General features: G+C 34.5%; 1 protein-coding gene across 4 annotated transcripts in view; it reads left to right on the plus strand.

The window, feature by feature from the left end:
* The window catches only part of CHD9 (chromodomain helicase DNA binding protein 9), a 209,296-nt gene that overhangs the window by 128,283 nt on the left and 56,948 nt on the right, over nucleotides 1-24,065 (plus strand). For all 4 annotated transcript variants that reach the window (XM_008567795.1, XM_008567796.1, XM_008567797.1 and 1 more), the window contains 9 exons: nucleotides 2,700-2,786; nucleotides 3,043-3,180; nucleotides 5,399-5,520; nucleotides 9,151-9,394; nucleotides 13,248-13,424; nucleotides 15,318-15,461; nucleotides 15,576-15,831; nucleotides 17,343-17,553; nucleotides 23,434-23,629. In XM_008567795.1, coding sequence (XP_008566017.1) covers nucleotides 2,700-2,786; nucleotides 3,043-3,180; nucleotides 5,399-5,520; nucleotides 9,151-9,394; nucleotides 13,248-13,424; nucleotides 15,318-15,461; nucleotides 15,576-15,831; nucleotides 17,343-17,553; nucleotides 23,434-23,629 — 1,575 coding nt within the window. The remainder of the gene's footprint in view (nucleotides 1-2,699; nucleotides 2,787-3,042; nucleotides 3,181-5,398; nucleotides 5,521-9,150; nucleotides 9,395-13,247; nucleotides 13,425-15,317; nucleotides 15,462-15,575; nucleotides 15,832-17,342; nucleotides 17,554-23,433; nucleotides 23,630-24,065) is intronic.

Raw genomic sequence — 24,065 nt, forward strand, 5'->3', positions numbered from 1 at the left:
GTTGAATATCAATACTCGTGTGCAATATGTGATGCTCAAATCAGAATAATTATTATATTCAACAATATACACTGTCATTGCTATTTGTGGCCCTCTACCAATTCCTCCCTCCCCCTTCCCACCTCCCCACCCCTCCCCCCACCCCCCTCTCTCATGCACACACATTTTTTTCTGAACCATTTGAAAGTAAGTTGCAAATGCTTCAGTATTCCTAAAAAGAAATACATCCTCTTACATAAAAGTAGAATTAACATTGATGTAATTCTATTATCTCATCTACAGACCTTATTCATATTTCACTAATTGTTCCGCTAGCGTTTTTATAGCAAAAATAATGTGTGCGTGTGCTTGCATTTTTGTTTGTTTATCTGGTCCAGAATCCAATCCAGCATCACATATTGCATTTAGATGTCATGTCTCCTTTAATCAGTCTTTGTTTTTCATTTCTTGGATATTTTTAAGGAGTACAGGTCAATTAATTTGTAGAATGTTCCTCAATTTGCAGGTGTGTGATATTTCCTCATGGTTTAGGCTATGCATTTTAAAAGAACACCGCAGAAATAATGCTTTGGCCTTCTCAGTGAATCATATCAGGTGGTGCGTGATACTAATTTGCCCCATTTCTACTGATGGTTAACTTTGGTTAAGTGCTACCTGCTAGATTTCTCCATCATGAAGTTACTGTTATTACATTTGTAATTATTAAATCCACCTAAAAAATTTGATGATTCTAATGATGTATCAGTTTATGGATGCTGGGAAATCCTCTGAGCTCCTCAAAAATCTCTTATCTGTTCACTCTCCTCTTCTATAATTCTTTTAATCCCCCTTATCTGCATTGTGAGCCAACCACTCATCTGCTAGTTGAATGAGCTGAGTCCTTGGGCAAATACTTACTCTATGCCTAAATTTCCTAATCTGTAAAATGGAGATGATAGTAGTAGAGATAATAGAGATGAAAATACATTAAATTAGTTAATATATGTAAAGTGTTTGGAATAATACCTTGCACATTAAAAGTCACAATATGTTTACCATGATGGTGATGCAGATGCTGACAAGGACAGTAACAACATGTATTTTTGAAGTTTCTAATGAGTTGAAGACTTTAAGAAGTACTTAATAATCTATAATTTTTCATGAAGACTAACCTTTCTCACCTGAAATAGGAGCTAAGCAGATTTTCTTTCTTTTAACCAGTGAAGTTTCCTTTTGTGTTTTGTTTTGTTTTGTTTTTATTGAGGTTTATTTGACAGATTATATATATTTAAGGTGCATAAGTTGATGATTTGGTATACATATACCTTGTGAAATAATTACTTTGAACTAATTAACCTATCCATCACCTCAGATAGTTACCACTTTCCTTTTCTTTATTTTCTTTTTTTTTTTTTTTTTTTTTCTTAAAGTACCTCATTACCCTTCTGGTGTTGGGCAATGCTGTTTGTTATGTTCTATATAAAAATTTGGAAATGATGATATTACTTAGGAGAGATTTAAGAGAGTAAAGAGAACTAAAGGCAGAGCCATGGAGTACTACAACGTTTAGAGGTTAAGCAGCGAAGGAGGAGCAACAAAGAAAGCTGAGATGGCTGTTGAAGTAAGACTTTCAGAGATGAGGAGGATCACCAAGCAGGCAAGAGAAGGACCAGCAATCTAGTCAGAAGAGAGAAGAATGAGGGTAAAAACATGGAAGTGTGACAGAACATGGATTAACATGTTTTTGTACTTCTGGAGCATGAATTCTGGGTTAAAGTTGTGGCAAGCAGTAGGAAGTGAGGGCTGGAGGAAAAGGTAGGGTTCTGTTTATTCTACCAAAACTTATATGGACCTGATTTTCAAACAGGGGAGAGTCAATGAAGGATTTTAAGAAAGGAAGCAATATGTGAGGTTTGTATTTGAGAAAGATAATTCTGGTGACAATGTAAGAAACAGATTAAAGTGAGGCAAGACAGTAGTTGGAGGACTAATCAGGAGATTATTTGTAAAGGTTCAAGTTAGAAGCAATGAGGCAGTGAGAGTGAGGAAGGAGGAACCAATCTGAGTTTTAGTTAAAAGTAGAATCTTTACAAATTGGTGACTTACTAAATGTGTGTGGGGGGGGGATAAAAAAAAGAGAGAGAGAAGGGATCTAAGATGATTTCTGCATTTCTGGCTTGTGTAACTGATTGTAGGGTATGGAGCAGTAACTTTGTTACCATTAATCTGGTTACAGGAAGATGTATAGGTTGAGGAGTGAATGTGTGCAATTGAGTTTTAGCAGGCTGAAGCAGAGAGTTTGTATTCAGCTAGATAAGTGGGTCTTGAGCACAGGAACTGTGAAGTTTGATACAACTGAGAAATAAGCCTACAGGTGGGGTGATTGGTGTTCAACTCTTACAACCTGAGGAAAGTAGCAAAGAAAAGATATAAAGGCTGGTTTTAGGAAATATTTAAGGAAAGTATCTTCTAGAGTAACTTACTTCTAAAGTACCTTATTTTTTAGTGCTATTTGGTTGGTTTTATTATTTATAACATGGCTATTATGATAACCTAGATATATTTGGGGTAATTAAACTGGAAGAATTCCATTTATTGGAAAGTTAATTGAAATTAAACTTAGGTGTTTGGTCTGCAGTGAAACAAAGTGAAAGATAAATTTGTCTTTTATCTTTTCACTTCTTTATCAGATTATTAATTAAGCTACTTTTTAATTTTAGATGGAAGAAGAACCATTTAACCCAGACTATGTTGAAGTAGACAGAGTATTAGAAGTCTCTTTTTGTGAAGATAAGGATACCGGTGAGGTAAATATTTGATAGAAATATTTTTTAAGTAAGAAAAACCTGAGCTTTTCCAGATATTCAAACCTTGTGCTTTTTAAAAGTTAAGTCCTACAAGGCCAAGGGTTTGGATCCCCATACCAGCCAACCACCAAAAAATAAAAAAAAAAATTTTAAAGTTAAAAGTTTCATTTGTTTTATGGAAGTAGGTTAGTATGTTTAAACTATTTTTTACTATTCTCTTTTTCCAAATGGTAAAATGAAAAAAATTGTTTTACAGCCTGTTATTTACTACTTAGTAAAGTGGTGCTCATTGCCATATGAAGATAGTACTTGGGAACTAAAAGAAGATGTAGATCTTGCAAAAATAGAAGAGTTTGAACAACTGCAAGCTTCAAGGCCTGACACAAGACATTTGGTAAGAACCTATCTTAACAGCTTCATATTTAGCAGGCTTAATGAATTTTTAATTAATATTAATATATTATGTATTTATATTATTACAATTAGTACTGTACTTTTTAATTCCCACATAATTTCATATGCACACTAATTTAGCTATTCTTCCATTAGTAGATATTCCAGTTTTGGGGGGTTTTTTTGCTATTATAAACAATTCTGCATTGAATATTAAGCCCTTATATGAGTTTCTGTAAGATAAATTAGTGTAATTTGTGTAATTGCTTGGGTAGAGAGTCTGTACATTTAAAATTTTGACAAGTATTTCCTTCCAAGTTTCCCTTCAGAAAAATTGTTCTAGTTAACTCTTCTACCTCATCTCTTAATTTAAAAGTTTTCCACTACTCTTTCTCTCAGATCACTTAAATATCAATAATATCATTTCTAGCTCTAGTCTGGAGCAAAAGTTCTTAATTTTGATGAAGTCCAGTTTATCTGTCTTTTCCTTATGAATCATACTTTTGGTGTATCTAAGAAATTTTTGCGTAACTCAAGTTCACAAAAATTTTTCTCCTAATTTCTGCTGGAAATCTTGTAGTTTCAGGCAACATTTAGGTCTGTGATCCATCTTGAGTTAATTTTTGTGTGTAGTGCACTGTGTGGATCAAAGTTTGTTTTTTACTCATGGTTATCTAATCATTATAGCACCATTTGTTGAAAAACTTCTCTTTTCTCCACTGAATTGCCTTTCCAATTTGTCAAAAATCAGTTGACTAAATGCCTGTGGGTGTGTTTCTGAGCTATCTACTGTATTCTGTTTCATTGACTTTTTAAAAAAATTTTTACATCAATTCTACTAGTCTTGATTTTTCAACTTCTATAGGTCTTGAAATCAGTCAGTGTATATCCTCCAAGTTTATTCTTCTTTTTTCAGAGTTGTTTGGTCTATTTCTGGTCATTTGCATTTCCATATACATTTAGAATCAGCTTGTCAATTTCTACAAAACACCAATAGGATTTTGGTTGGATTGTGTTGAATCTATTGTTCAATTTGGGAAGAATTAATAACTTAATAATGTTGAGTCTTTCAGTCCATGAACATGGTATATCTCCATTTATTTAGCTCTTCTTTAATTTCTCTCAGAAGTGTTTTGTAGTTTTAAATATTGTGGTCTTACACAACTTTCATAATATTTATTCCTAAATATGTCATGTTTTAGATGCTATTATAAAATGGTTATTGTTTTTTTTTAAAATTTATTGATTGTTGCTGCAATATTGAATACAATTGACTTTTCTATATTTATCTTATATTATGCAGCATTGCTAAAATCACTACTTAGTTTAGCATTTTTGTAGGTTCCACAGGATTTTCTGCATAGACGAATCATATTTTCTATGAATAAAGACAGTTTTAATTCTTCCTTTTCAATTTGATGACTTTTATCTCTCTCTCTTTTTTTTGCCTGATTATGGTTGTTAGAACCTGCAGTACAATGTTGAAGAGAAGTGGTCCTGATCTTAGGGGGAAAGTATTTGGTCTTTGACTTTTATATAATGTTACCTCTGGCTTTTTTATAAATATGCCTTAATAGGTTGAGGAAGTTCTCTTCTATTCAAAATTTGATAAGAGTTTTATTAAGAGTGGATATTGAATTTTTCAAACACCTTTTCTGTATCTGTTGAGATGATCATATTTTTGTTTTTCAATCTATTGCTCAACATTGATTAATTTTCAATTTTAAACCCACCTTCCATCTCTGATAAAAACCCCACTTGATCATGATGTAGTTCCCTTTTTGCATATTGTTAGATTTCATTTGGTAAAATTTTGTTAAGAATTTTTGCATCTCTATTCAGGAGAAATAATGGTCTGTAGTTTTTTGGGGGGCGGGGGTTGTTAGTTTTTTTTGTCCTTTTTTTTTTTTTTTTTTTTTTTTTTTTTTTTTTTTTTGGTTTTTTTTTTTGGTTTTTTGTTTTCTTGTAATGGCTTTGTTTGGTTTAGATATCAAGGCTTCATAGATTGAGTTGGGAAGAATACCTTCCTCTTCAGTATTCTGAAAGAATGTGTGTAGAATTAATTTTGCTTTTTAAATGTTAATGAAAATTTCATCATCATACTATACACTATTATGCTTCTAGGGTTATTTTTAAAGCAATGCTTTTTGCCATGAATAAGATGTATGGAAGATTTAAACATCTGACAGACATTTTTCATTTTTTGTTTTCCCACAAAGGACCGTCCTCCCTCTAATATTTGGAAAAAAATAGATCAATCCAGGGACTATAAGAATGGCAATCAACTCAGGGAATATCAACTGGAAGGACTCAACTGGCTCTTGTTTAATTGGTATAATAGGTATGTAGCATGTCTTTACAGAAAAAAAATTAGTGCGTTTTTCTTTTTTTAATTTGTGCCAAAATATTTTAAGTAAGTACTGATGTTGCTATATTGTTATTGTAATGAAGTCTATTATTTATTTATTTATTTATTTATTTATTTATTTTTCCTTTTTGTCATTTTTCTTGTCCGGCAACGGATCACAACCCTCAGTGTCGCGCCCGTACCGGACCGGGACCGGCAACGGGATCGCAACCCTTGGTGTTGCTCCCACGCCTTGCTCAGCCAGTGAGCGGGAACCGGTCTGTATGTGGGATCCAAACCCTCGGCAGGAGCGCCACCGCGCTCCCAAGCGGCGCACTGTAGCAGTGCGCCACTGGGCCGGCCCGAAGTCTATTATTTAAAGTGAGGCAAATATATAAATTATAATTTAGGATTTCAACTGCAATTACTTTGTTTAGATGTGTACCAATCAGAGCAGAAAAAAGTTGGTATGTTGGTTAATAATTACATTTGAAATACCTTTCTTCATGTCCTAAAACATTTGCATGTTATAGAATGTTTTTCAATTTGTCAACTTATACTACTGTCTGCCAACAATTGTTTCTACTTAGTGACTTGTGAGCAAGTTACACCTTTAGAAATTTGATAGATCTCTGCATTATTTAATGGAAGTCTTCAAAGAAGTAGTTTGTCAGCAATTGATAAGGAATAGAATATAAAATATAGGGATCTAGTAATGAATTACCCCATTCTTATTAATTATTTTCCAAGTTGTTCAAAATGCTTTATAGAATATATCACATTCTTTATTGATATGAAAAGATAATTGCTAAAGAAGTAAAAAATGGTACCATGATTGAGAAAGAAGTATAGTAGTATATGCAAAAGAGCGAATGAAGGCACTAATTTTAGTATTAATAGCAAAATTTGATGATACTTTCATTCAAAATTATTTTTCTGTGTTTTTACTTCTCACATGGTTCTTCTGAGTTGTTACCCTTAGTAATAGTTATGAGACTGAGAGGCTGGCGGGTTAGCTTAGTGGGTTAGAGTGCAGTGTTACAACACGACAGTCAAGGATTCAGATCCCTGTACTGACCAGCCACCAAAATAAAAGAGAGAGACTCAGTCAAATAGAGTGAGAGGGACCTGTTATCCCACTTAGTGTTTTTTCCCTTGGGATATGTTTTCTAAATATTAATCATCATTTTTCCCAAAAGAACCATCCAGGTAAAATAGTTAACAAAACATTTGTTTTAACTTGCCTTCCATCATCTGTACCTTTCCCATTTCCTACATTGCCTGTTTTAAACTTTCACAACTTTCTTTAAGCCCTTTATCATAACCCTACCTTTTTCACTCTCTGTATGTGACTGCTTCATAGAGAAGCCCGGTGAACTCATTCAAATTCTTGCCTACCCTCACGTCAAAGCCTAGAAATGTATCTCCATCTGTAGCCACTCTTACTTACCTCTATCCTCACATATCAGAAGATAAAAGGTCCTTGCCTGGGACCAAGACTAATACTGCCACCTCAACTCTTGATGTACCATCTCATCCAGTCTTTTTAGGGACTCACTTCAATCATTTTTATTCTTCTGTTGCATACCTTCAAGCCGTCCCTGAGGACTATTGCCATATCTTCAGTCTATGAACAAATTTAGGTTTAACCTAGGTATAAAAAGAAAAAGATAAACCTACTCTTGACTCTGATTTTCCTTCTAGCTACTTTGAGCCTTTTTTGTAACTTCCTAGGCAAATATCTAGGTACAGTAGACTGTACTAGCTCTCCCCATTTCCTCATCTCCAATTCTCTTTTCAACCTGTTGCAGTCTGGATTTTGTTTCTGTCTCTTCTCTAAAACTCTTAATTTTCCAATCCATGAGCTATTTTTCAGCCCTAATTTGCTTTCTCTGCTGCATTGCATAGCAGATGCTACTCCTTCCTTCTTTAAACTTTTCCCCCATTTTAACCCCCAACAATTTTCACAGTATGACCCTTTCCCAGCTGTCTAGTGCCTCTGTGACTATTTCTTTTAATAGCCTGGCTCCTCTTCTGTCTGCCGTTTAGATGTTATATTTTCTTGCCATAGATTCTGTCCTTAGCTTTTTTCTCATATTATATGTTTGTTTTCCCTAAGCCACACTCTGTACCTCCCTACCCCTGTGCCTTCTCTTATCAGCAATATTCTAAGTGTCCTATGCTTTTATCTCTAACTAAGGCCTTGAACTCTGGGCCCATATTTCTATTTGCATCTTTCTATCCGAATGTCTATCTCAGTGATTCTTTAAACACAGCAGATTGAAAATTAATCTTGTTTCCTCTTTCCTGCATATCAAACTCGTTCTTCCTCTATATTTTTCATCTTGGTTAATAACACAATTTAGTCACCCAAACTGAAGTCTGGTTGTCATCCTACACCCCATACATCTATTTGGTGACTAGATCTTATTCACTGTAACTCATAATTAACTCTGGAATTGGTTCTGTTCTCTTAACCTCTCCTCTCTTAGTCCAGGTACCCATACTTTCTTCCCTGCACTATTATAGTACTTTCCCAAATAGTGTTCCAACTTTTAGTCACCTATATACAATACCACCAGAGTAAGCTTTAAAATACAAATTTAATCTCATCAGGTTTGTTTTTAGGGGTTTTTTTGTTTTGTTTTGTTTTGTTTTCAGCTTGCTAGTGCAGGGATCTAACCCTAAATCTTTAAGATTTTTAGGGACTCCATTTGCATAATAGAATGATGTCTAACCTCTTTTGTTTATGGCCCCCTACTTATCTTAATAATCTCTTTTTCCCTTTACCCTCCCCTCTAAACCATTTTGGTTTTCCAGTAGATCATGTTTTTACACTTCTGCTCCTTTGCTGTGCACTCTGGCAAAATCCTATGCTTTACTGTCCTCCTCTGTGAAGGAGGTTTTCTCTCATCTCTTCTGGCCAGAGTTTGATGCTTACTCTTGTGAGCTTCCATAGTAAACTTTATACTGATGATTCTTAACTGGGCAGATGTCATAAGCATCCGTGGAACTTGTTTTAAAAATTACAGCTGATTTGATCATACTCCATACACACTGAATTAGAATATATAGGGGAGGGCCCTGGATATCTGTGGTTTTTTTCAAGCTTTGTAGTAGGCTCTTCTAATGCACAGCCATGGTTGAAAACCAGTGCTTTATGTGTGCTAGTATGATAGCACATTGCATGACTATTTATTTATTTGCATGTCTGCTTCTCTAATAGATACAAGCCCCCTGGAAGGCAGAGAACACGTTCTATTTTTTTTTTATCCCATCTTATACTGTCCTGAGATATAGAAGGTATTTAATAAATGCTTCCTGAACAAATAATATATTTAGTTTGCCTTGCTCTTGCCTTTTCACTCTTTGAAAAACCAAACATCTACTGGGTGGTATCTTTATTTTGGAACTACAAAAATCTTTAGTTTTCACTTTGCAGGATTATAATAAAATTGTAATCTTGAGCCTACTCTACTCTGCACTTAGCAACTTTTGTTTTTATAAATGCAAATATTTTTATTTATCTTTGATTATTTTTATATATTTATCTTTGAAATATTATACATTGTAGTATACAGAAAAACCCAATGTACGCATGGATAATATATTTGTTTGTTTCAGACGAAACTGCATTTTAGCAGATGAAATGGGTCTTGGCAAAACCATTCAATCCATTACATTCCTCTATGAAATCCTTCTGACTGGTATAAAAGGACCTTTCCTGATTATTGCTCCACTTTCTACTATTGCAAACTGGGAGAGAGAATTTCGTACGTGGACTGATATTAATGTTGTGGTTTATCATGGGAGCCTGATTAGCAGACAAATGATACAGCAATATGAAATGTACTTCAGGGACTCACAGGTGTGTTATTAATGATCTTGTTTATTATTTGAATGGTCAGGGCTGAAAAAGATAAGCATTATATACCAATTACTTTTAAATTTAGGATAGATCTTTTTAGATCTTATTTTAAGCACTTTTATTCATTATATTTATTTTATAATAAATTTTAATATGTGAAGAGAACAAAGACAAAAGTCAGTTTAATGCTCTAGTTCACTGTACACGAATATGCTGATTTATACAAATGTACAGATTTGATTGTAATCCTTAATTTTTCAACTATAATAGTTATTTTAATTGTACATTAAATTTATTTTTAGAATAGTAACTGTCTCTTTGATTGTCCTCCAGTTTTTTCTCTTTTCTTAAAATTTAAATCTTCAGTGAACACCATGGGTTTAAATGACTATTGAGGTGAGACCATAGGTTCTATTTCATGTTCAATGGATTTTGATTTTAGATGTTATTAAAATTTGGTTTGTTTCTTTTGTGTACTGATATAGGCATACCTCCATCTTTTTGTCCTTAGGGTTGGTTATTGCAGTTCTCTGGTAATTTGATGGTTTTCCTCTCCCCTGTATCCTAGAGGCATATTTTCCGTTTTACTTTGGCTACTTACTCTTTAGGAAGGGATTTCCTATTTCTCCTAAATACATAGATCATATGTATTTATGATATAACAACATTAGAAAGAATTTTCAAGCAGAAAACTAAGACTAAAAAACATGAAGTGCCTAATTGTAGTTTGAATATTAATATGAATTATTTTAGATAAAAATATCTTTAAAGAAATAAAACCAATAAACACAATTCACACACTATTTAATTCTAAAAAGTTTATTGCCTGGCACTGTACCTCAATAGCATCTTAATATTTATTTTTCTTTCACTCATATTCTTCTGTTGTAAAAGGATTATTATAACACATGGCCAGTTCATGTGATACGATAGAAGTTGAAGTACAATAATGTGCATAACCTTCTACTTTTTCCTACTATTTATAACTGATTTTCTACCTATTTGAGGCCGAAAATGGATGAATAAACTGATTTTGTTTCTGCAACCTCATTTTCTCTCCTACTTCTAAGGTTGAAACAATTACATTTATACGAAATTAAGCATCTATATAATCCTTTAGTTATTTCTTAGTCAAAAACTATTACCTTTGCACCTTTGGAGTCTATGACATCTTAGGCTATAGTCTGATTCTCTTCCATTGTGTTGATCATTCTTAATCATACATTGTAGAATTGAGCTCTATGATGTCAATAAAAAGGATTTAGTTCAATCCTCTCGTTTTTTACAGAAGGCACAACTAAAACTTGAGACTTTAAGAGATTTTTAATAAAGTTACAATTTTAATATATGTGTCATGTGAGTTTGGCATAAATGTAGCAGCCAATAAGCTGAAAGATTCTTGATGTGTAATAAACTGAATAATATATATTAAATATTATATTTTTATGGTAAATGTTATAGATTTTCAAAGTATATTATATGAAGAGGTTTTAAATTTCAAAAGATAAAAGTGTCTCATGTAGTGAGATAAATAGATTCGTACTTTCAATATAGAAATAACTGAGTTAACTTTTCAAATATATTTAAATATAAACTAATTGAATATTTAACTTCTGCTTTTTCCAAGTTATCAAACAGCTTTAAATCACACTAGTAGTAAAATTATGCTAAAATTTTTCAGATTGCCCTGGGAAAAGCAAGAGAAGTAATAACACTTAATAACCACAAATATTTATTGAGTATTTACCATGTGCCAGGCATTATACTAAACAGTTTACATATATTATTTCACTTAATATTTGTAATGTCAACCTTGTAAAATAGAAAATATTATCCCCATTTTTCACATGAGGAAACTGAGGTATAGAGAACTTATGTAGATTGCCCTAAAACCACAGAGCAAAACTGCGATTAATAAACTTTAGTCAGTTAGGCTCAAGAGCCCTTGTTATTAAACACTATGATGTCAACTTAAGTGAATATATTATATCCCAGATTTTTAGAGCTGTATAAATGCCATAGATTTAGACTACTTTAATAATATTTTACTGGAAGTATTATTCAAATGGCCAATGTATGCAGTCAGTATGAACTAATCTAAAATTAAATAGGTTAATTAAAATCTACATTAGAACACATCATCATTCTTAACCCTTCCTTTGTTTTAATACCTAATATTTTATGTTTTGAAATCCCACTTAAATGCTCTCTTCACTTAGATTCTAGGACTTCATGCTGTCCTATATCACTACTTATTTCTTCTCAAGCCCCTTTACTGATACATTCTTTTCTGCCCTAAATCTAACCTTTGGGGTAAACTAGGTCCCAGTCTTCTAACTCTTTTATATCTTTACTCATTCCATCAGAGATTTCATTCACACACACAACTTACATGCCACCTGTACTGCTGGTAACTCCCAAATCTATCACTAACTCTAAATTTTTTTCTAAATTCCAGAGTCATATCCAAATGCCTACTTAACATCTGCACTTCAATGTATCTAATAGACATCTGAAACTTAACACATATAAAACCAAAATCCTCAGCTTCCTCATTTCAGTAAATAGTAACACCAGCTTCCAGTTGTTCAAGCTAAAATTTTTAGATTCAAATTTGAGTCTTCTCTTTATCTCACTCCATACCTATCCCTTAAGAAATTCTGTTGGCTCTACCTTAAAAATATATTTAGAACTGACCACTTCTCATGACCTCCAATGACGATTTCTGGCTTGGATTACTATGACAGCTTTTTAACTGGTCTGCATGATACTGTCCTTGGCCTCTTCAGACTATTTTCACAACAGCCAAAGGGATTCTTATAAAATATAAATCAAATCATGGGACTTCTTCTCTCAAACCCCTTCAGTAGCTTCTTGCTCAGAGTAAGAGCCAAAGTCCTTACCACAGTTTCAAGTCCCTATTCAAACTGTCTCATCTCCACCCCCTGCCTCACTTACTGGATTTCAACCATTCTGGTTTTCTTGCCGTTATCTGAATACCACCACACCCCCTTTAGGGCCTTTACGCTTGCTACTAAGAATGCTTTCTCCTGTACTTTTATTAACAATGTTTTCTCCTGTAGATCTCTACATATCAACATGTCTTCCTCCCTCCTCTTCAGATTTTTGCTCAAATGTCACTTCTCAGTCGTGACCTACCCTATATAAAATTGCAGTGGCCACCTCTGACTTTATACTTCTTATCCCACATCCTTGTTGTATTTTTACTCCACAACCTTTATCTCTTTCTCTCTCTCTTTTTTTTTTTGTAATTTTTTTTTTCTTAATAGCTGTGTCCTGCATTAGAATTGTTGGAATGTAAGTTGCAAAAGTATGATTATTTTTGTCTGTTTTTGTTTACTGCTATATCTCCAGCAACTAGAACTGGGTCTGGCACATAGATACTCAGTAAATATTTGCTGAATAAATTATTTAGTTGGCTAATTTTGCTGTTCATTACTTACTTGCCATTATAAGTGTGTAGACTCGTGGATATAAGTATTAAACATTAATACTGAAATCTCATTGGCCAGATTTTATAATGACTGTTTCTTTCTTGGCCTAAAATTGTTACTACAGTTCTTTAAAATTATCATAAAGCATTTTACCAAGGAATACTTATTTGGATATAATTATAAATAATTGTGTTGGCATAATTTTTGACATTATTGAAAACAGCAATCTAATACAGCTTTAATGCTAAAATTTCTCATTTTAAGGGAGTGTCTATGCTTATGTAAAAATTTTAGTGGAAGATGTTTTATGGCAGACATCACTAGATGCCATTTCACAGAAATAAAAAAATGTTATTAAGACAGTCTAGCAAATTATTGTATTTGATAATAATTTCTAGGGGCGTATCATTCGAGGAGCTTACAGATTCCAAGCCATCATCACCACTTTTGAAATGATTCTTGGAGGCTGTGGAGAGCTTAATGCAATTGAATGGCGATGTGTGATTATTGATGAAGCACATAGGTTAAAAAATAAAAATTGTAAACTTCTAGAAGGTCTAAAACTCATGAATCTGGTAAGTAACTTAATATCATTACTGTGAATTCATTTTGTTAGCTGTATATTTCATGGGGAGTTACAGAGTTAATGTTAGAAACATTTTTTTATTTTTTGAAGGTGATGAATAAAAACTCTTTTAAAATTTTAGGGCCGGCCCGGTGGCGCACTGCTACAGTGCGCCGCTTGAGAGCGCGGCGGCGCTCCCGCTGAGGGTTCGGATCCCACATACAGACCGGTTCCCGCTCACTGGCTGAGTGAGGTGCGGGTGCAACACTGAGGGTTGTGATCCCGTTGCCGGTCCCGGTCCGGTACGAGCGCGACACTGAGGGTTGTGATCCGTTGCCAGACACGACAAAAGACAAAAAAAAAAAGGAAAAAATAAAATAAAATTTTAGAGCATAGATATATCTGAATACTATCTGTGATAACAGATTTTTTTCTTTTTTCTTTTTATTTTCTTCTTTAATTAGTAAGGGGAAAAAAAATCTCATCTGTTTTAAAAATTTTCAGTTCTTTCCTCCAAAAAGCTTTAGTAATTAATTCAAAAATTTTTCAAAAAAGGAATCCCCTGTAGAGTGTGTACTATTGAAAAGAAAATAGGACCATAAGTTTTAGGCCATACATTTCTTTTTTTTTTCTTTTCCTTTTTTGTCTTTTTTCGTGACCAGTAACGGGATCGCAACCCTCGGTGTCGCGCCCGTACTGCGACCGGCAACGGAATCGCAACCCTCGGTGTCGTGCCCGCACCGCGCTCAACCAGTGAGCGGACCGGTCTCTATATGGGATCCGAACCCTCGGCGGGAGTGCCACCGCGCTCCCAAGCGCCGCACTCTACCGAGTGCGCCACCGGGCCGGCCCCAAGGCCATACATTTCTTAATTAAAAAATCCTTTCACCAAAGTTCTAATATCATTCAGATCATTTATGATACAAAGTTCTTACACAGGTCTGCCGTGCTTAGCATGTGTTGGTTATAACCAATAATGAGATTTCTTAAAGTCATCTTCTTGTTAAAGTGAGTGGGAAAGCACTTCTTTTAAATGAAACGGTTTTTTTAACATTTTGATTTTTAATTAAGATCACATAATTACTACATGAGCATTTGAACAAATAAATATACAGAATCACATACAGTAAAAAATTAAATTGCTCCTTTTTATTCCCTCTCCATCTAGACCCCACACCCATTCACCTCCTTACTCTATTATTGACAGTTTAATGTCCATCTTTCTAGACCATTTTCTAGCATATACAAGTACATATGCAGCCACACAAGTACATATACAAATATTTAGTTTGGGAATTTAGAGGTGTTGTCAAATAAAATTTTAAATGATAATTTATACTACTGTCATTAAAAATATTCTATTTTTTTTCTCACGTCACTATTGTTTACTTTTTAATGAAATTCTAGTTTAGAAACATATTCCAACCAGCCCTTTTTTACATTCTTGTATTTTAAACTCAGTGATTTGATAATTTGTTCTTCAGTGCAGAGTTAAATGATGATCATTCAAATTATAAAGAATGAGCACTCTTTGGTATTCAAATTACCATGTCAAGAATGGTTGAGTACAAAAGAAACAAACACCCTTTTTGTTCTTAGAAAATGTGTTTCTTTGAGAGGGCCTAAAATATGCTTTTTAAAGAATTTTTTAAAGGCATGAATGGGTAAAAATTAATAGTATACAAAGTAAAGGCAGTACAAGAATGATGCAGAGTTTTTAAAAAGTTAGTGAGAAAGCACATTACTGAAATTTCATGGGTAGTGACATATTTTGAGTTGACTCTTGAAAATTATGGTTGGAAAATGTTTGCTTTTCAAATATTGAACATTTGACAACCTTGGTCAGCTTTCATGTAATTTTAATACTATGGTGTTTGATGTGAATTGTTCTTGCTTTATGTAGGAACATAAGGTGCTTTTGACTGGCACACCTCTCCAAAATACAGTTGAAGAACTTTTCAGTCTTCTTCACTTTCTTGAACCCTTAAGGTTTCCTTCTGAATCAACATTTATGCAAGAATTTGGGGATCTGAAAACAGAGGAACAGGTATCCTATTGCTCTTTGTAAATAAGTACATCAAAATTCTTATTATTGTAATTATTTTGTATGTGTAATTGAATATGCACTTGTGTTTATATCTTTTCATCATTTTTTATTCAGGTGCAGAAACTTCAGGCTATCCTAAAACCAATGATGTTGAGACGATTAAAAGAAGATGTGGAAAAGAAGTTGGCACCTAAGGAAGAAACCATCATTGAAGTAGAACTTACTAATATTCAAAAGAAATACTACCGTGCTATTTTGGAGAAGAACTTTTCATTTTTAGCCAAAGGAGCAGGACAAACTAATGTTCCTAACTTGGTCAATACCATGATGGAGCTCAGGAAGTGCTGTAATCATCCATATCTTATCAAAGGTAATTAAAAAGAATTACAACTAATACTTTTTTCTTTCAATAATTATTAATGAATAAATAAACACCATTATAGCCTTAGTGGCTGTTACATATCTGCACTCTGGTGTTCTGAGGGATTACAAGTGTTTCAGAATCAAGGGCAATGTGAACTACTTTGTCAGGTGTCTCGTGTTAGTGCACCAGGGAGCAAGAGTTTGTTCAATCTAACTTGTACTATAATTTCTTTTCCAATTTAATCCTCCTCAAGGACAAAGTTAGCAAAGCCCATCTTTGGGCTGTGCATTTACATTATTTTCCTAGTTTCTTTCTGCACTAGATACCCAAGTTACTGTTTCAGTTTTTGTTGTATAATAGTGTTACTTTGTAAGGTTTTCTCAGGTTCTCTGCCACCATTCTTTTTGTACAATGTTTGGGTCTTTTCACTTATTACTGGGAATATACTCCTCATCTGCTTACTTTACTCAAGACAATAGAAGTCTCTCTTGCAGTCCATACTCTTATGGCTAGACAGACTGAGGGAAGGAATGCAGAGAGTATCTTTAATTCTCATGTAGACTCTCCGAAGGAAGTATGCATCAGGGACCTGTAACATGACTTGCCTTTTAATTTTTGTTTCCCTGTTTTGATGGCTAAAAAGATGCCCATAGACACATCCACATCAATTGTGATCACCCTACAGTGATGACCCCTGTTATGATTAATGTTCAAATATTAGATGTTTGTTTAAAAATATATTTGTTACTCACCTGGGTTAGGACCACAATTTCATTAATTCTTTCCCTAATAGCATTCATTAAACATTTAGCAAACATAAATTTGTACAAGGCATTATGCCAGGTGTCTGTAGAAATAAAAAGATGCTGGGCCAGCCCGTGGCTCACTTGGGAGAGTGTGGTGCTGATAACACCAAGGCTATGGGTTCGGATCCCATATAGGGATGGCCGGTTAGCTCACTTGGGAGAGCAGGGTGCTGACAACACCAAGTCAAGGGTTAAGATCCCCTTACCAGTCATCTTTTAAAAAAAAAAGAAATAAAAAGATGCTTAAGACATTGTCTGTGTCCTCAATGGAATTATAGTCTGGTGTTGGTGGGGATTTAGCCACAAACATAAGTAATTCTAATAAAAGCAATAATGTACTTGCCATTAGAAAACTATAAAATATGGGCCGGCCCGGTGGCGCACTGCTACAGTGCGCCGCTTGAGAGCCCGGTGGCGCTCCCGCCAAGGGTTCGGATGCCACATACAGACCGGTTCCCGCTCACTGGCTGAGCGAGGTGTGGGAGCAACACCGAGGGTTGCGATCCCGTTGCCGGTCCGGGTCCGGTACGGGCGCGACACTGAGGGTTGCGATCCGTTGCCGGACACGAAAAAAAGACAAAAAGGAAAAAAAAAAGAAAACTATAATATGTTACTGAAGGCCAGAGGAGCACTAATTTTGGTTAAAAAGACAGCAATTGGGAATTGCTTGCATTTGTACATTGCTGCTATTGTGTCATATTTCTTTGACAGGTGCTGAGGAGAAAATACTTGGAGAATTTAGAGATACATATAATCCAGCTGCTTCTGATTTTCATTTGCAAGCAATGATCCAGTCTGCTGGTAAATTGGTCCTTATTGATAAATTGCTTCCCAAAATGAAAGCAGGAGGTCATAAAGTGCTCATCTTCTCTCAGATGGTACGCTGCCTTGACATCCTGGAGGACTATCTCATACATAAAAGGTAAATGATACTATAATTCATTGAATTATACTAAGTATATGTTATTAAGGTTTGTGCGGCACTGTACTGTAACCAAACTTTACTAATAACTTTAACTAGATACAAATCCATTTAGATCTGTAAGTGAAAATTGCTTAGGATTATGTGTTATGTGTTGTTCTAACCTGCATATGTTACAATAGTAGGTGGGGCTGAGGACATTGATTAAGAAACTTTTGCAAATTAACAGGTATTTGATTTAGGAATGGGTTTATTAGTGTACATTTTACTTGATTTGTAAACGTCATGATAATGACACTTTAAATGGACTTGTATTTAAGACAGCTGTCTTCAAAATTGAAAAAAGCAATTCAATAGCCTTTTCGGATATATTTCATTATAATACTTAGAAACTTAAATTATTGCACTTTTATTTTTCCCATATACTATATATAATTTGTTCATGCTTTAATAATCTTTTCAAATAGTTTAATGTGGATTTTTGTTTTTGAACATAACAGTGAGATACTCTTAAATATTTTCTAACCAGTATTTAAATAAAGAGGATATTTATTATAGGATATTTTATCAGAACAGTAAGATTCAATCTGCTGTCAACACATTAATATAAAAGGGAATCAGAAATTTTAGTTCAATAGATTTTAACCTTTAGAGATAATTAAAGGTCTATTCTAGTTTATATTATCAGAGATTATGTAGTTCATTTGCACTTTTCATTTTTATTTCTAGTTCCATGTTCCTTGTCAGTATTTCACTCCTTTAGCCTCATTTCAAACTGTATATTTTTTATTTTTTACCATATAAGTGATAGGAACATTAAATTGCAATATTCCTTAAAAAAACCATTGTTACATTTTCTTGATCTCCTTATGCAAAGAATTTTATACAAAGATAAAGCTGTTTGTTTTTAAATTTCCATAAGGTAAATTTCATGGAAAGTACCAATTCTTTTATTATTTTTTTAATTTTTATAGTAGTTTTAGTTTTACAGAGAAATTGAGCAGAAAGTACAGATAATTCCCACACCCTCTCCAGACCCATATATACAGTTTCTCTTATTATTGACATGTTACATTAGTGTGGTACATTTGCTACAATTATGACTCAATATCGATATATTATTATTAATTTTATATTAGGGTTTCTTTTGTGTATTATACAGTTCTGTAGGTTTTGCCAAATGCATAATGTCATGTATTCACCATTAAAGTATCATACACAATAGTTTCACCAACCTAAAAATCCTCTGTACTCCATCTATTCATCTTTCTTTCCTTCCTTCCTTCCCTCATCCCCTGAAATCCTGGCAATCACTGATTTTTTTTTTTTTCTCATTACCTCAAACACTTATTTCTTTGTGTTGCAAACATTCAAAATCCTCTCTTCTAGCTAATTGAAACTATACACTAAATTGTTAATTATAGTCACCTTTCAGTGCTATAGGACACTATATCTTATTCCTGCTGTCTAGCTGTACTTTTTTTTTTTTGTCTTTTTGTCTTTTTTCGTGTCCGGCAATGGATCGCAACCCTCAGTGTTGTGCCCGTACCAGACCGGGACCAGCAACGGGATCGCAACCCTCGGTGTTGCGCCCGCACCTCGCTCAGCCAATGAGCGGGAACCGGTCTGTATGTGGGATCCGAACCCTCAGCGGGAGCGCCACCACGCTCCCAAGCGGCGCACTGTAGCAGTGTGCCACCGGGCCAGCCCTGTCTAGCTGTACTTTTGTATCCCTTAACCAGCCTGTCACTATACCCTTCCCTATTCTGCTCTCTACTTCTATGTAATCAACTTTCTTTGCCTCCACATGTGAATGAGAACATGGGGTATTTTTCTATCTGTTTCTGGCTTACTTCACTTTCATGATGTCCTCCAAGCTCATCCATGTTGCCAAAAACGACAAGATTTCATTCTTTTTTATGGCTGAATAATATTACATTGTGTATATATACCACATTTTCTTAATCCATACATCTGTTGATGGACACTTGGGTTGATTCTATATCATGGCTATTGTGAATAGTGCTGTAGTAAACACAGGAGTGCAAATATCTCTTTGATATACTGATTTGCTTTCCTTTGGATATATACCTAGTAGTGGGATTGCTGCATCATATGGTAGTTCTATTTGAGAGCTACAATAGTTTTTTGAGAAACCTTCAGACTGTTTTCTGTAATGAGTGTACTAATTTACATTTCTACCAACAATGTATAGTAATTCCCCTTTCTCCACATCCTCACCATCATTTGTTTTTTTCTGTCTTTTTGATAATAGCCATTCTAACTGGAATGAGATGATCTCTCATTGTGGTTTTCATTTGCATTTTACTGATGATTAGTGATGATTAGTAACATTTTTTATATTCCTGTTGTACATTTGTATGTCTTTTTTTTTTTTTTTTTTTTTTTTTTTTTTGTGTCCGGCAACGGATCGCAACCCTCAGTGTTGCCCCCGTACCGGACCAGGACCGGCAACGGGATCGCAACCCTCGGTGTTGCCCCCGCGCCTCACTCAGCCAGTGAGCGGGAACCAGTCTGTATGTGGGATCCGAACCCTCGGCAGGAGCGCCACCGCGCTTCCCAAGCGGTGCACTAGCGCAGTGCGCCACCGGGCTGGCCCTGTACATTTGTATGTCTTTGAGAAATTTCTATTCAGCTCATTTGCCCATTTTTTGATCGGATTATTTGTTTTCTTGCTATTGAGTTAAGTTCCTTGTATATTGTGAATATTAATCCTTTGTCAGATGCATAGTTTGCAAATATTTTCTCCCATTCTGCAGGTTGTCTCTTCTCTCTGTTAATTGTTTTCTTTACTGTGTAGAAGCTTTTTCATTTGGTATAATCTCATTTGCCTATTTTTGCTTTTGTTGCCTATGCTTTTGAGGTCCTCTTCAAAGTCTTTGCCCAGCCCAATGTCCTGAAGCATTTCCCTTATGTTTTCTTCTAGTACTTTCATGGTTTCAGGTCTTACATTTAAATCTTTATCCATTTTGAGTTGATTTTTGTATATGGTGAGAGGGATCTAGTTTCATTCTTCTGCATATGGCTATTCAGTTTTCCCAGCTCCATTTATTGAGACTGTCCTGTTCCCAATGAAAACTGGACGTTTATTGAAAACCAGCTGGCTGAAAGTACATGGCTTTATTTCTGGGTTCTCTATTCTGTTGCACTGGTCTCCGTGTTTGTTTTTATGCAGTACCATACTGTTTTGGTTGCTATAGCTTTGTATGTAGTATACTTTGAAGCCAGGTAGTGTAATGCCTCCAGCTTTGTTCTTCAAATAGCCAAAGCCTTTGTGTTTCCATACTAATTTTAGGATTGTTTTTTCAGTTTCTGTGAAGAATGTCATTGGTGTTCTGACAGTGATTGCACTGAATCTGTAGATCACTTTTGGTAGTATGGTCATTTTCACAATATTAATTCTTCCAACCTCAAAACATGTCTTTCCATTTCTTTGGGTTCTCTTCAGTTTCTTTCATTAGTGCGTTACAGTTTTCCTTATAGAGATCTTCAACCTCCTTGGTTAAATTAATTCCTAGGCATTTTATTTCTTTTGTAGCTATTGTAAATGGGATGCTTTCTTGATTTTTTTTTTCCATCTTGCTCATCATCAGGGTATAAAATGCTACAATTCTTGTGTGAATGATTTTGCATCCTGAAACTTTACTGAATTTGTTTATCAGTTCTAAGAGTTTTTTGGTGAAGTTTTTAGGTTTTTTCGGTATATAATATCATGTTGTCTGCAAACATGGACAATTGGACTTCCTCTTTTCCAGTTTGGATGCCCTTTATTTCTTTATCTTGCCTAATTGCTCTGGCTAGGACTTCCAGTATTATGTTAAATAAGAATGGAGAGAGTGGGCATCCTTGTCTTGTTCCAGTTCTTAGAAGAAGAGCTTTCAGCTTTTCCCCATTCAGTATGATATTAGCTGTCAGTTTGTCATATATGGCCTTTATTGTGTTAAGGTACATTCCTTCTATTCCTAATTTGCTGAGGGTTTTTATCACAGTGGGAATGAGGAATTTTGTCAAATGCTTTTTATGTTTCAATTGAGATGATCATATGGGTTGTCCTTCATTTTGTTGATGTGATATATCACATTTATTGAATTTAAAATGCACTATAGACCAAATGGACCTTAGAGACATTTACAGAATATTCCATTCAACAACTGCAGAATACACATTCTTTTCATCAGGGCATGCAACATTCTCTAGAATAGACCATGTGTTAGGCCACAAAACAAGTCTTGACAAATTTTTGAAAAATTGAAATTGAAGTATCTTCTCTGACCACAATTGAATAAAACTAGAAATCAATAGCAGGAGAAACTCTTGAAACTGCACAAATAAATGGAGACTACCCAACATGCTCCTGAATTAGTCAAATAAGAAATGAAGAAGGAAGTTTAAAAATTTCTTGAAACAAATAAAAACAGAAATGCAGCATACCAAAACCTATGGAATACAGCCAAAGCAGTACTAAGAAGGATGTTTATAGCAATAAACACCTACATCAGATAAAGTGGAAAGATTTCAGACAACCTAACAATGCATCTTAAGAAACTAGAAAAGGAAGAACAAGCCAAACCCAAAACTAACAGAAGAGAAGAAATAATAAAGATCAGAGTAGAAATGAATGAAATTGGGACCAGAGAAAAACAATATAAAGTATCAACAAAACAAAATGTTGGTGTTTGGAAAAGATAAAACAGATAGTCCATTAGCTAGACTAACCAAGAATACTGCAAGCCAATATCCCTGATGAACACTGATGCAAAAATCCTCAACAAAATGCTAGTATACTGAATCTAGCAGTATATTAAAAAGGTAATTCACCATGATCAAGTGGAATTCATCCCAGGGATGCAAGGGTGGCTCAACATACTCAAATCAATAAACATGATACATTACATCAATGGAATAAAGGACAAAAACCATATGATCATCTCAACTGATGCAGAAAAAGCATTTGATAAAATTCAGCATAGCTTTATGATAAAAACCCTCAACAAATTGGCATAGAAGGAATGTACCTCAATAAAGTACATAAATGACAAACTGACAGCTAATATCATACCCAATTGGGGAAAGCTGAAAGTCCTTCCTCTAAGAACTGGAACAATACAAGGATGCCCACTCCCCATTCTTATTCAACATAGAACCCCAAGTCAAGTTCTTTATTGTCATGAGTAATATTGTTAGAAGTCATACCCCCATTTTGCAAGTACTAGAGATAACAGGAGAGCTGCTTCTGAAATTCTAGTAAGTCATATGTGGAAAGAAGTGTCCAGAACCAGAGGAAGTAAGGCAAATGTCACATGTGTACCAGTTACATTCCTCTTTTAGCTCCTGAATTTTTATGTATTTTGTTTTTATTAATTTACTGAGTTTTGTATATGTTAAATGGGAAAGGATAAAAGAATTTAAAAGATAATTCCTTTACAGTAATGACTATAAAGAATTTATGAGCATTCTAGTTGCCCTTTAGTAGGTTATAGTGTTTAAAGCAAGTGGATCGGTTGAGAGAGTAACATGGATTAGGAACAAAAAGAAACATTCAAAGGCTTCTTTTATAAAGTTTTGTTAAAGTCTTTTCTTCTTGTAAAAAGTAATTTATTATGAGGTCAGCAAAGGAGTTTTTATGGGCTGCCTTTTGTTATTCCAACTTCTGAAAATGATATTCATTGTAATGCTATTTTATTCATATATCCAGGAATTGCAGAGGTTTTGTATGTTTATATTACACTAATTGGGATGATATTGCTTCTTAATTTTATAGTAACATAATGTTGCAGAAAAACTGACGTTACATTTGATAAAATGTGTCTTCATTTTCATATATTTATCTGCCTAAATATACTGCTTTTCATTTGATAGATATTTATATGAGCGAATTGATGGAAGAGTTAGAGGAAATCTTCGACAAGCTGCTATAGATCGATTTAGTAAACCTGATTCAGATCGATTTGTTTTTCTCCTGTGTACCCGAGCTGGTGGGTTGGGCATCAACTTGACTGCAGCTGATACATGTATAATTTTTGATTCTGATTGGAATCCTCAAAATGACCTTCAGGTAAATAAATTTCTTGGCTAACATGGAGTGTGAGTTTTTTAAAAATTCATGTAACTATTTTTGGTAATTTGTATCTTTTATTTTAATCTGGACATACTAACATTTATGTTTTCTTAAGAAATATCCATGCCAGGGGCCGGCCCAGTGGCGCACTGCTACAGTGCGCCGCTTGGGAGTGTGGCGGCGCTCCCGCCGAGGGCTCGGATCCCACATACAGACCGGTTCCCGCTCACTGGCTGAGCGAGGTGCGGGTGCGACACTGAGGGTTGCGATCCCGTGGCCGGTCCCGGTCCAGTACGGGCGCGACACTGAGGGTTGTGATCCGTTGCCGGACACGAAAAAAGACAAAAAGGAAAAAAAAAAAGAAATATCCATGCCAAATAAAATAGATGAAATTATTTTAATTTTAATTTAATGACAATATAATAGAATATAC

Source organism: Galeopterus variegatus, unplaced genomic scaffold (assembly GCF_000696425.1).
Source record: "Galeopterus variegatus unplaced genomic scaffold, G_variegatus-3.0.2 Scaffold345, whole genome shotgun sequence".
Taxonomy (NCBI): Eukaryota; Metazoa; Chordata; class Mammalia; order Dermoptera; family Cynocephalidae; genus Galeopterus; species Galeopterus variegatus.